The following is a 13,972-nucleotide window of genomic DNA, read 5'->3' on the forward strand; positions in this document are numbered from 1 at the left end:
ATCAGGCTCCCTGCTCCAAGGGAAGCCTGCTTCTCCCTCTCCCACTCCCCCTGCTTGTGTTCCTGCTCTCGCTATCTCTCTCTCTGTCAAATAAATAAGTAAAATCTTAAAAAAAAAAAATTATAAAGCAGCTTGCAGTTTTCTCATTTAATGTTTTGAACAAATACTGCTGTCTTGGTTTGGAAAATCCCTTCCCAATCAATACTTGAGGGTTCTTCTTGGTTTGGTGAAGGCAATGACCAATTCTTATAGTGGAATGGACAGTTGGGACACAGCCAAAGTGCTCTGCATAATAATGCCAGTGGCAGACTTTTTTAAAGTTAATTGAGGGGGTGCTCGCTTGGGCAGCACATATACCAAAGTTAATTGAGGGGGGAGGTGCCTGGGTGGCTTAAGCAGTTAAACGTCTGCTTCAGGCTCAGGTCATGATCCTAGGTCCTGGGATCAAGCCTCACATCAGGGCTCCCTGCTCAGTGGGGAGCCTACTTCTCCCTCTCCCTCTGCCTGCCACTCCCCCTGCTTGTACTCTCTGTCAAATAAATAAATAAAGTCTTAAAAAAAATAATAAAGTTAATTGGAAGTCTAGCCTCAAACAGGTTGGGGTAGAGGTAGAAGAGAAATTCTCTGCTATTGGTGCCTTGTCAAAGATGTTGAGAACAGTGGAGAGATGACTTTGCAGGAAGGAAAGTCCTTCTGGGAGGCAATGAGCAATAGACTACGGATGCAGTCCTTTTTTTTTAAGATTTTATTTATTTATTTGACAGAGAGAGACACAGCGAGAGAGGGAACGCAAGCAGGGGGAGTGGGAGAGGGAGAAGCAGGCTTCCCGCCGAACAGGGAGCCCAACGCCCTGCTGAGCCACCCAGGTGCCCCAGATGCAGTCCTTTTAATAGCCACTTCTAAAGCAACTGCTCTTTGCTTTCCGCACTACTAGGGGAGGGGTTCACACAGCGGCATTGTTCTACATTCCCACCATAACTTAAAGGGAAACTTTTACAATGTCTGGAGCTCTTGATGTCCTGCAAATGAAGGAGGAAGGTGTCTTCAAATTCCTTGCAGCAGGAATCCACTTAGGTGGCACCAACCTTGACTTCCAAATGGAACAGTCCATCTACAAAAGAAAAAGTAATGGCATCTACATCATAAATCTGAAGAGAACCTGGGAGAAGCTTCTGCGGGCAGCTTCTGCCATTGTTGCCATGGAAAACCCCCACTTAAAAAAAGAAGTCCTATCATCCAGGAATACTGGCCAGCGAGCTGTGCTGAAGTTTGCTGGGGCTACCGGAGCCACTCCTATGGCTGGCTGTTTCACTCCCAGAACCTTCAAGAACCAGATCCAGGCAGCCTTCTGGGAGCCAAGACTTTTGGTGGTTCCTGATCCCAGGGCTGATCACCAGCCTCTCACAGAGGCGTCTTACGTTAACCTGCCTACCATTGCTCGTGTAGCATAGACTCTCCTCTGCGCTATGTGGACATCACCATCCCTTGCAACAAGGGAGCTCACTCAGCAGGTCTGATGCAGTGGATGCTAGCCCGGGAAGTTCTGTGCATCTGCGGCACCAATTCCCATGAACACCCATGGGAGGTTACGCTGATCTTTACAGAGATCCTGAAGAGTTTGCAAGGGAAGAGCAGGCTGCTGCTGAAAAGGCTGTGACCTGGGAGGAATGTCAGGGTGAATGCAATGTGGTTTTGGAATATTAGGTGAGGTGAGGTGGGGTCCGGAGCCGATGACCAAGAAAGAATTCTTGAGATGTCTTTGGTGCAAAACAGTGGTTTTACTAAAGAACGGGGTCTGAACCTGTGGGCAGAAAGAGCTGCTGCCCTGGAGGTTTGAGGAGTGGTGATTATATACTTGGGAGCTGGGGGACGTCAGGTAAAGGGAGGTTTCAAAAGAACTTTCATATGCTAAAGAGGACTGACCTACAAGATACTGGAAGCCTTGCCATTGTCTAATTAAGGTTGTTTTCCCCTCTAGCAAAGTATTAACATTAAGATAGTTGGGAGATTCCTGGAAGAATGTCACTCATGTCCCACCCAGGAGTGGGGGTGGGGGAGGGAGGTTGCAGATCTTTATGCTTTGTCTTCAGCTTGCCTTCTGCTCCCTTATCAAATGGACTGCTCCAGCTCCTGAGTTCAGTGCTACTCAATCTGAAGTCAAAGACTGGTCTGAAGGCATGCAGGTACCCTTGGTGCCTATTCAGCAGTTTCCTACTGAAGACTGGAGCGCTCAGCCTGCCACTGAACGCTGGTCTGCAGGTCCTACTGCTCAGGCCACTGAATGGGTAGGAACAACCACTGAGTGGTCTTAAGCTGCTCTTCCACAAAGGCAAACAAAGTGGAATAAGGTTGATGGAAATTAAACAGTTTCTCAAGAAAAAAAATCTTTTGGTCTTTGTAATTCTATTCTCAAACTTTGAATAATAGTCTGGTGTTAGCTGTATTTGGAGAATGAAGGGAGGGGCCCACATCCAACTTGGGATTTGCTTCCAGAGTGGTGATAGGCACAGGTGGGTAGCTGGTGGTTCTGGAGCTCTAGGTGGTGACTTGCACCAGAATTCCAGAACACTTTATTGAGCAAAGGACGAGGCTGTCATGGAGAGTGCCTGTGTTAAAGTTCAAGCAAGCCTGGAAGTCTGGCATTAACTGAATTATAAAAAGGGTCAAGTGGCAGTCAGGGATGGATTTGTGGGGCATGAAAGGAAGGATTCTAGGACTGTTTGGAGGAGGGGCCTGGATATTCTGTCACTAAAGAGGGTGGGACTTTTTCCTCTTACTGATAATTAACCAGAAGTGTGACGTCTAGATAACAGAGGGAGAGTTAATCAGCACTCCTTGCCAGCCGGGGGGAGGTGGCGGGGGAAGACCAGTAGCTACTAGTAGGACTCAGGTACCACTCTCCCTTAAGTAAAGCCCTCTTTGAGTTCTGCCCTTCCCTATCCCTCCCCAAGGGGTGGTTTTCCTTTCTCTGGCTCCTACTGCATTTTGCACATAATTATCTTGTAATTTGTAATCATGTCTCTCCCAGTAGACTCACATCAAGGGCCAGGGACTGGCGCTGGTTCTCAGATCCTGGTTCCAATCCAGCTACACCACTAGTTAGCTTTGTGACTTTAGGCAAATTACTTAATCGCTCTATGTTTGATTTCCTTATTTATTAAAAATGGGCACAAGACTCCTCCCCATCGCCTGGGGGTGCTGGGAGAAATGCAGGTGACAATGTGTGTAAAGTACTGGACAGAAGGTATATGCAAACTAAAGGGCAGTTAGTAGGGTAAACATTTGTTAAGTGATGTGAACACCTTTATTTTGTGCCCTCAACAAACATTTACTGAGCAAGTACTGTATTTCAGGCCTCCGGGGCGCTCCCTCCCTCCGGGGTGGAGAAGCCTCACGTGTGGCCTGAGGGCCTTGTCCCGCGGGCCGTCTCGCGACTGGCTCCGCCGCAGGGAAAACCCCGCCCACATCCCTTCCGATCTCGTCAGCGATTGGCCTGGAACCGTCCCGTACTCATTCCGGTTGCTCGGTTCGGGAGGAGAAGGTGGGGGCGAAGCTGCGCGTGCGCAGATTGAGGACGAAGATGCTTTCCGGTCGGGCGGGAGGAGGTGACGTCAGGAGTGGTGGTGCGGTTGGGCGGGGGGGCCTCCTATAACCCTCAGGACGTTTTATCTGTGGGCCCTCCGATAGCGTCACAAGTGGGCGACTGAGCCTTGGCGGTGGTGGCCGAGGCGGCGAAGGCGGCAGCGGCGGCGACAGCTCTGGGGTTTGCGTCTCGGGGTGTGTCGGCCGCCGCTGCTGCTTGGGCCTGGTATGTACAAATGGCTGGTTAGGATTCTCGGCACCATTTTCCGTTTCTGTGACCGGCCGGTGCCCCCTACCCGGGCCCTCCTGAAGAGGCGGCGCTCGAACAGGTGAGAGGAGAGGGGGCCGAGCGCCAGCCTGGCTGTACCTCCTCCCCCACCCGGGGCTCGGCGGGGAGAGCGCTGATCCAGCCCCGCAGGCCCTGCTCGGCCGAAACAGCTGGCCGGGCCAAGGCGGTGGAGGTGCGGGTCGCGGGTGTCCTGGTGACGTAATCGCTCCCTCCCCGCTGTGCGGATGCGCTCCTGATGATGGAACGAGCTAGTTGTCTTTGGAGTGGCCCGCGATGGTTAGGATCTTTCCTGCTCTTGTCAGAGCCCACGCTGGTTGCTGTCAGATGGGGCTGTATCGTATCTTGCTACTCTTAGGTTGAAAACTAAAGATTGAAGGAATACTGTCTGTGTTGTGGTTCACTGTTAACGAAGCACACTCCCAAGTGTCATCTGTAGGCAGTAAGTGCAGCTAAGGGAAGTGAGATTCATAGCTTGCCCAAAGCCGTTTTGACTGCAAGAATTGTTCTCTTAGCACCAAGAAACAGCAGCTGTTTTGTTCTGAAACAGCTGTCAAACTGTGTGTGTGTGTGTGTTTTGCGGGGGAGGGGGGGTGGTACTGTGCTTTAGAGTTAGCGTATGAGGGGGAAAAATTAGGTGTCTGATTCCTTTAAAAAGATCACTGGTTTGTACTCTAAAATTCAGGTAAAATTTTGGGAAACCTGAAAGTTGGTTTGTCTCATTTCATACCACCTTGCTTGAGAATTAATCTAGAGAATAAAATACCATACCAATTCTATATACCCCATCATCAACTTTTAGTGATCAAGTGTTAATTTCATTTTTTTAAAATTAAGCCTCAAGATCGTTGAAGAGTGGTTTCTTGGAGCTTGAGAGAACAAGATGATTTAATACATGAGTCTGAGAATGCAGGCCATTGATGATGTTGGCTGTTGGCTAAATTCCATCATGTGTTCTAGAGAGCCCAAGGTTTCAACCTATTCTTTTCTACCTTTTTGTGAAGTTGATGTGAGGATCATTTGAGAACATGTTGTAAAGTGCCTAAAATGATGCTTAATATATATAAGGATAGTATTTGTTTATTCTACCCCAAGGGCCTTGTGCCGAGGCTGGTGCATGGTAGACACTTGGTGCATATTTATTGAAGGAGAGAATGTTAATTCCCCCTCCCCATCCTTTCTTTTCGCTGTGAATCCCTGCTTTCAAATAGATGGAACAATGATTTGGAGATGAAAACCCTGTTCTTCACCACATATCCTTAATCTAAACCAGTTCTTCACAATGTAAGCCATTTTTCAGTCAAAATGAAGCCAGGAGATCTTACTGGGACTTTAAAGTTATGAACTGAATGGTATTCTCCTGGGATTTATTCTGTTCATTATTTTTGGTAAAACTGATCAATCATAATTATCATTAAAAAGATGACTAACAGTATATCATAAGCCTTTAACATTCTTGAGGTATAGGTCCAAAAACTTTCCCAAATTCCCCAGTTTTTTTATTACCACTGTAATTTAGTTTCCATGATAGAAGTGCAGTTAAATAGAACAACTTTTCTGGCTAAGAATTGTATTTTAAGGCTTCTTATATTGTCTACTTCTAGTGAAGTAGAAGATGGCTTTCCTTGCAGGGGCGGGGGAGATGTCATCTTTCAAAACGAAATTACTTGTTTTAAAATCATTTCTGGAGAGGGGTGCCTGGGTGGCTCAGTCGTTAAGCATCTGCCTTTGGCTCAGGTCATGATCCCAGGGTCCTGGGATCGAATCCTGCATCAGGCTCCTGGCTCAGCGGGAAGCCTGCTTCTCCCTCTCCCACTCCCCCTGTCTTGTGTTCCCTCTCTAGCTGTCTCTCTCTCTCTCTCTGTCAAATAAATAAATAAAATCTTAAAAAAAAATAAAAACAATAAAATCATTTCTGGAGAGAAAAAGGAAATACTAGTCCTAGGCTCTTACCTATGTTCATTTACTAGCCAAGTAATTTCTGGCCAGTTTCAAGTTTGTACGTTAGCCAGAGTACAGATTATCATTTGATAGGGAGTTTTGAGTCCCTTTGAAATAGTTTAAGCAATAGTGTTAAGACCTCAAATGGTAAAGGCCTACTGTAGAGGAGTGTTTTCTTTGCAAGCATCAGTTGAATCTCATTTTTTTGACAAAGTGGATGAAGAGGATGTGTTGTATGCATACTAGGTTTACTTACAGAAATGGATGTATGTATATGTAAATATATATATATATATATTTTTCTCTCTCTCTCTTTCTCTTTTCAGCACTTTGTTTTCTACAGTGGACGCTGATGAAATACCAGCTAAAAGACCAAGATTAGGTATTGAATATGATAATTTTTTAAATTACATTTTTTTAAATAGGAAAAGTATATGTATGGAACAAAATTCAAAAGGTAAAAAGTATGTGCAGTGAAAAGTAAGTCTCTTTCCTGTCCCTTTTCTACTCAGTTATCTTTTCTGAGGTAACCACTGTTAACCAGGACTTGAATATCTTTCCAGATAAATAAGGCTGTGTGTTGAATATGTATTTAAAAATTTTCAATCTTCTATAAAGAAAAGGTGTTTTTTATTTTTGAGGAGAAAACATGGTAAAAAACTACTTCAAACTAAGTCATCTAGTTCACATAGCTGAGTGAATGAATCTAATGTGTTGCCCCAAATTGTTTATTTCTCTGTATCCAGAGGGCTAGACATAGCTTGATAGAAGAGAACAAAACTAGATTAAAGGAAAAAGGCACAGTGGAGTGCTATAATAGTATTTCCTTTCTCTCAAAAATGAATGTGCATTTCGATCTACCTCCAGATGTGGTGGCTAACAGTAGACATGCCTGTTAAGATTTCATTTAAATTCGATGAGTACTTATTGAGCATGTCTTACTGCTAAGCAATGTGTTAGGTTCTAAAGGAACAAGAAAAAATGAGTAAGACAGGGTCTCTGTTTTTAGGGACCTTAATTGTGTAGGTATATGATTGTATCATTGAGGGTATAAGACAAGCATATAAATAATTACTAATGTCAGTAGGGATGTGATAAATGAAATAAGAAAGATAGTTACAAAATACTGTCCAATTTTCAGCTGATTAAAAGTCTCAGTAAATATTTGATGAAAGAGTGAGTATGTGAGATGGATCTTAAAGGATGGGTGGGATATCAACAGAGCAATAGGAAGGGAAAGCATTCTAGGCAGAGGGAACAGTTATGGGAGAGTTGTGCAATTCAGGAAGCTGAATAGAACTCAGGGGAAAAGTTGGCTAGAGAGAGGTATATCAAATTAAGAGGACTTTGAATGCCAGATTTATACTAAATTCATTAGGACAGTATTTCCCAAAGCACAGGATAGATATCAGTTCAGGAAATGATTTTAGGGGATACAACATTTCATAGCATTAAGTAGTATGAATTATGTAGAAAAAAGTTATATCCTTTTAATTTGTTTTTAATTTTCTGATTATTTCAAGCGAAAATCTTGATTTAATGCTAGTATGTTTTTAATACTTATCTACTACATGTGACTCCGCTTTTTTTTTTTTTTTTAAGATTTTATTTATTTATTTGACAGAGAGAGAGAGATCACAAATAGGCAAATAGGCAGGCAGAGGGAGAGGGAGAAGCAGGCTCCCTGCTGAGCACGGAGCCCGATGTGGGGCTCAATCCCAGGACCCTGGGATCATGACCTGAGCCGAAGGCAGCCGCTTAACCGACTGAGTCACCCAGGCGCCCCGACTCTCCCTTCTTTTTTTTTAAAGATTTTATTTATTCATTTGAGACAGAGAGAATGAGAGAGACAGAGAGCACATGAGAAGGGGGAGGGTCAGAGGGAGAAGCAGACTCCCTGCCGAGCAGGGAGCCCGATGCAGGACTCGATCCAGGGACTCCAGGATCATGACCTGAGCCGAAAGCAGTTGCTTAACCAACTGAGCCACCCAGGCGCCCTCTCCCTTCTTTTAACAGGCCCAGCTAGAACTTACATTGTTACATTTCATTTCTTTATAAGGCAAATAATGTTTCTTTACATTTATAGTAGTGATATAAAGTTACCTTTCTTTCTTTTTTTTTTTTTTTTAAGATTTTATTTATTCATTTATTTGAGAGAGTGAGAGAGAGAGAGAGAGCACATGAGAGGGGGGAGGGTCAGAGGGAGAAGCAGACTCCCCGCCGAGCAGGGAGCCCGGTGTGGGACTCGATCCCGGGACTCCAGGATCATGACCTGAGCCGAAGGCAGTCGCTTAACCAACTGAGCCACCCAGGTGCCCCAAAGTTACCTTTCAAATACATTTATTTAGCAAAAAATATGAATCAATTTTAAACAAAAATGTAAATAAAAAACAGTGCGCTAAAGACCTTTGACAGTGGTTACATCTAAAACTCATGTAGCATTGTGTGTCAACTATCCTTCAATCAGAACAAAAGAAAACCAAAAAGAACTTTGAGGGTGGTATTACAGAAGTTTCCTGAAATAGTTATGGTAAACATCTATTTCATGGACTTTCTTCCATGTTAAAGACCCCTCCCTCCATGATTTCCATGAAATATGTATTATAATTTTCTGAATGGCTACTATAGAAAGGAACCTAAGCCGAGGGGGAAGCATTAGGTAGCAGGTGTAATACTTATTGGCAGAGTTTGTAAAGGTCCTCAGGAATGCATCCGATAGGCCTCTCCGTGATGATGCCTATTGAGCACTTGAAATGGGGTCAGTGTGACTGAGGACCTGAATTTAATTTTAATTAAATATAAACTTAGGTGACTACATGTGGCCACCGGCAACTATGTTGGACAATACGACTCTCTTGTTTGCTTTTGAGAGGAAAAAACAAAAGGAGGGTAAAAGGAAAAAGAAGACCTTAGAATCACAGACACATGATCTTAGAGATGAAAGGAATTTTAAGAGATCTAACTTAGTCTATTGTGAGGACTTTTCCCCATTTTACAGATGAAACAGGCCCCCCCACTCCCCCTTAGCCCCTCCTCTTCTTCTTCCTCCTCCTTTTTTGAGTTATTGAGATCTTTTTGGCATAATCTCGAGGAATACTCAGATTTTTACAAATTCGTAGGAAAATAAGTATTCCAATACTTTTTAGCATCCACTATTTAACATTGTTAGTTATTAGGAATATCCCTTGCCCCCTGGGGTCTGGATTACAGGCTCTGGATTAAGCACCAATCTCTAAAGCTTATATTCTTCCACTTAAGAAAGTACAGCAGAATATAAGTGATATCCCTCAACATTACTAGAGGGATAACCAGGAATTCTCTAAATCTTAAAATGAGAAACAAGTAATTTGCAAACTTTGATACTTTTACCTATTCTCTAGATACAAATTACTTCAAATTGCATTCTGCTTTACTTAGCTATCACATCCTCCCTGTTGTTTAAGTTATTCCCCTATTTTTCTGTTTCTGTTTTATATCTTATATGTTCTGGAGTGCTTGTTGTTTTAAAGCCACCATTTCAATTTCAGGCTTTTTTTCTCTAAAGCACAATGTGAGTAAAATGATTGTCTCTTTCTCTCAAACTAGTGCTTTAAAATACCCTTAATTGGGAAATAGAAAGGAAATTGTAGAGAACCAGTCAGTAGTGTAGGAAATGAGAAAGGAGTACTGTCATAAAAGGAGGAAGTGTGGCAAGCACTGAAATCTACCCCTCCCTCTTATTTATTTACTTACTTATTTTGTAATCTTTATTTTTGGTGGCAGGGAGGGGTGCATCAGATCTAACACATCTCAGTAGAGGATAGCCTTATTTCATCATAGATGTATAAGAGCTGCATTTTTTTTTTTAAAGATTTTATTTATTTATTTGAGAGAGAGAGAGTGAGAGAGAGCAAGCACATGAGAGGGGGGAGGGTCAGAGGGAGAAGCAGACTCCCTGCCGAGCAGGGAGCCCGATGCGGGACTCGATCCAGGGACTCCAGGATCATGACCCTGAGCCGAAGGCAGTCGCTCAACCAACTGAGCCACCCAGGCGCCCAAGAGCTGCATGTTTTATGCTTTGCTAATTCTACCCTTGAGTAGCCAGTGTATAATAGGCACTTAGTAAATAGTTATTTAGGAGCATATTGTTACCTGCCCAGGAAGTAAGGACAAACCGGTGAGTAAATTATAGTGCTTCCTGTAAGATTCTGCCATACTTAGTGTCTACGTGCTGCAGGTTAAGTTATGCCCCTATCTCTCTGGTTTATTTATTTTATATATTCTGAAGAACTCATTGCTTAAAAGTTGTCATTTCAGGGCATTTATTTATGAATCAGATAAATTTTGGTCTTACTGATTTGCTGAAGTGATGATTTCATGTTTTTGTAGCATCCCAGAAGAGATACCTTGTTAAAAAACAAAAATCACAGGGTGCCTGGTGGGGCATGCGACTCTTGAACTTGGGGTCCTGAGTTCACACCCCACACTGGGCCTAGAGCTTACTTAAAAATACCAACCAACCAACCAAACAAACAAAAACAGGAGCACCTGGCTAGCTTTGTTGGTAGAGCATGTGACTCTTTTTCTTTCTTTTTTTCTTTTTTTTGAGAGAGAGAGAGAAAGTGTGCATGAGGGGGCGGGGTGGGAGGGGCAGAGGGAGAGAGAGAATCTTAAGCAGGCTCCACAACCAGCATGGAGCTCAATGTGGGGCTTGATCTCACAACCATGAGATTATGACCTGAGCTGAAGTCAGGAGTTGGACGCTTAACTGACTGAGCCACCCAGGTGTCCTGCATGTGACTCTTGATCTCAGGGTTGTAAGTTCAAGCCCCACGTTGGGCATGGAGCCTACCTGAAACAAAACAAAACAACCCCAAAACCCAGAATCACAATACTGGAATTCTAGTTATTCAGATAGGAGGAAAGTTACTTTTATGGATACCTACTTATCTCAGTGATTGAAAATAGGACTTCTAATAGAGATTGAGAGAGGTCTTTTCTAAAATATAATCTTATTTTTTTGCTGGAAGTTTATTATTCTCTACTTATATGTATATGTAATCTATATTATATTGTCTAGATTATTTCATTCACCAAGTCAAAACCAGTCTCTACAATGCTGCCAGCTTATTTGGATTCCCATTCCAGCTGACCACAAAACCCATGGTAACTTCTGCTTGTAATGGAACACGGAATGTGGCCCCTTCAGGAGAGGTCAGTGGGGATAGGGTTCCATTGGGGCTACTGATCTTTGTACTTACTCATTAAAGTTAAATTTTAGAAATATTCTTTTTAGGAATTGAGTGGAATGACTTCTTTCCAGAAATGTTGATGTCTTTATTAGCCTTGATATAAAGGCCAAGAAGTTAAAGATTAAGAAATTACACATTAAAAAAATATTTATAAAGAGTCCAATTACTAGTACATCTGCTTTTCTTGTTTAAGTATATGTAAAGAACCTGAAATAGTTATTTTATATATAATTTTGTGAATCTTCACCAATTAAACTTTTGATCTTACTGATGATGTCTCTTCTGTAAGCTAGTGAAATAATGACCAATAGAGTGATTTTTTTATATTAAAAACTTATTTAAATTCTAAAATTGAGATACTACAGAGGTGATTCTATTTGATTTTAAGGTATTTTCGAACTCTTCATCTTGTGAACTGACAGGTTCTGGATCCTGGAACAACATGCTGAAACTGGGTGAGGTGGTCAAAAATCTTTCTGCTTTCCTGTACCTCTTTCTGCCTCTTTTTTCTGAGTTTTGAGAATATGAAAGGAAAACAAATACTGAGTTGGGTTGGGATGAGAACACAGACATATTCTCTCTACCTTCTAAAAATTATTAAGTAGTTTTCTTCTAGAATTGTCATTGAATTTATTTTTTGTGTTTTCTGTTTGTATTATCAGTGTCCTTAATGTGACTTAGTTCAGAGCTCATTCATTAAGAAAACAAATAACATTTCCTGAGAGCTTACTCTGTGTCAGGCATGTGTTATCAAGGATAACAAAAGGACAAAATAATAAATAAAACCTTTCATAACAAAATACAAAACAAATAATAAAATAATAAAACCCTGTCTTTAAGGGACATCATCTGATTGGGGAGCAACTTTAGGTTTCCAGTTCTCATAGTTTTATGCATTAGGAACCTCCATGTCATTCTTGGGGCCCAAAATTGAATTGTAATTATTGTACATAACTGTATAAAATTCTGTCATGAGGAAAACTAGGAAGAATCCAGACTCCTGAAAATGACTGTGATCTCTGTCACACAGGCCTATAAAGTTTGAAAGAAAGGGATAAAAGTTTTTAGAAAAGTTGTGGGTTCTGAAGTCAAAAGTGGAAGAAACTAAGGAAATGATAAATGATAAAGTGATAAGGAAATGATACTACCTTACAGTAGTAAGTTTGCTTCTCAAGCTTTTTAAGTAAAGTCTCTCTGGTGGCAGAGAAGAGCAAAGGGGAGTAAATGCATATCCCTGAGTCTGAGAATCTAATTCCAGAGGACCTGGAACAAAGATGATATTTTTTTGGAGTCTTTCATTTCATTTTAAAAGTTAGTACAAATTAGATTTTATAATCTATTCATACTGTTTGAATATGTAAATGTTAAAAACTATTTATCATTAAAATGGACACATGGAAGGGATGGTACTGTCTTGTGCCTGAGGTATCAGCACTATATTTCTGTGTGTTTGTGTAGCCTTGTCAGAGAAGCACAGGTATTCCTGGGGCAGGTTTCTTGTATAAAGGAGTCTACAGTCTCTTATCTGAAACCCTTGAAGATGTGCTGGGGAATTTAGAATTTTTCATATCTTAGATATATTGTCTTAAAAATCCCATTAGAATTGAACATTGGTTCAAATCAGGTTTTGCAAACAAAGGAATTCAGGTCAGTTTAAGTTTTGCTGCTACAGACTTGTGAAAAAACTTTCAGTTTTAGATCTCTTTACATTTTGGAGTCTTCAGGGGCTCCACAGTTGTGCTGTAGCTTCAGCAGTAAATGTGGCTGATGAAAGTTTGGTTACCCTTTTTCGAAGTATAGTAACCATCTCATAAGTGTTGGAAGCTTCCAGTGAAATAGTAACATATAGTAGGTTTTCATTTAAAAAAACCTTCTGTTTTCTTGGGAAAAAGAAATGATTCGAACAACTCAATTGGATTAGATTACATGGAGTTTGTATCATTGAGTTCTTTATGCTTCTTGATGGTTCCAGCAAGTGGAACTAGAAAAGCTTACCTGTGAACTTTTATTGTCTCTCTGAGATCAAAGACAAATTAAGCACTATTGCTTTTTCTTCAGCTTTTACAGTTTGTTCTGGATCTCTGTATAGTAATAGCATTTGAAAGAATAAGATATTTAGTTCTACAGCGTAGACTCTTCACAGATTTTCTAATGCAGACTGTTCACAGGTTTGGGTTTTTTTTTTGTTTTTTTTTTTTACAATTACAAATGCATTTTTTAAAATAGGTAATAAATCTCCTAATGGAATAAGTGACTATCCAAAGATCAGAGTGACAGTAACCCGAGATCAGCCCCGCAGAGTCCTGCCTTCCTTTGGGTAAGTGTTAAATTCTGCCTTTTTGTAAATGGAAGCTTAGCACTTAGGTGTTCACTCTTGCTAGCATTCCCACTTTTATTCTATTATGTAAGCTTGTTAAGTAAGTACTCTGAGGTTAGTAACTTGCCAGATGTCATACAGCTATTGAGAGATTTGAACTCAGGTATGTGTTACTTTCTCTGTACTATAGCTTATGCTTATAGCATCTGATTTAAAAAACCTTTTAAAAAGGATTTGTTGCTCACTTCTAAACTTAATTTTTTTTAAAGGATTTTATTTATTTATTTGAGAGAGAGAGAGAGCAAGCACAAGCAGTGGGGAGGGGCAGAAGGGGAGGGCGAGGGAGAGTATCTCCAGCAACTCCATGGTGAGCGTGGAGCCCCACACAGGGCTCAGTCCCATGACCCTGAGATTACAGCTGGAGCCAAAACCGTGAGTTGGACACTTAACCGACTGAGCCACTCAAGTGCCCCTAAACTTCATTTTTTAATTTTTTTATGTTAATTCCAGTACAGTTAACATACAGTATTATATTAGTTTCAGGTGTATAATCTAGTGATTCAACAATTCTACACATTACTGAGTGCTCATCATGATAAGTGTACTCTTTAATCA

General features: G+C 41.5%; 1 protein-coding gene and 1 pseudogene across 5 annotated transcripts in view; both read left to right on the plus strand.

Annotated features, from left to right (window-relative positions):
- The first annotated feature begins 976 nt into the window (after window positions 1-976).
- On the plus strand, window positions 977-2,312 carry LOC118000353 (annotated as a pseudogene).
- Window positions 2,313-3,645: 1,333 nt separating this feature from the next.
- SENP2 (SUMO specific peptidase 2) overlaps window positions 3,646-13,972 on the plus strand; it is a 33,214-nt gene continuing 22,887 nt past the window's right edge. The window contains exons 1-5 of one of the 5 annotated variants that reach the window (XM_034999753.1): window positions 3,646-3,911; window positions 6,136-6,191; window positions 10,869-11,002; window positions 11,429-11,495; window positions 13,267-13,357. In XM_034999753.1, the coding sequence (XP_034855644.1) occupies window positions 3,811-3,911; window positions 6,136-6,191; window positions 10,869-11,002; window positions 11,429-11,495; window positions 13,267-13,357 (449 nt within the window). In that variant the 5' untranslated portion in view covers window positions 3,646-3,810. The remainder of the gene's footprint in view (window positions 3,912-6,135; window positions 6,192-10,868; window positions 11,003-11,428; window positions 11,496-13,266; window positions 13,358-13,972) is intronic. The other 4 variants (XR_004678221.1, XM_034999756.1, XM_034999754.1 and 1 more) reach the window with 4 other exon arrangements.

Source organism: Mirounga leonina, unplaced genomic scaffold (genome assembly GCF_011800145.1).
Source record: "Mirounga leonina isolate KUSES-001 unplaced genomic scaffold, KU_Mleo_1.0 Mir_115, whole genome shotgun sequence".
Classification (NCBI taxonomy): Eukaryota; Metazoa; Chordata; class Mammalia; order Carnivora; family Phocidae; genus Mirounga; species Mirounga leonina.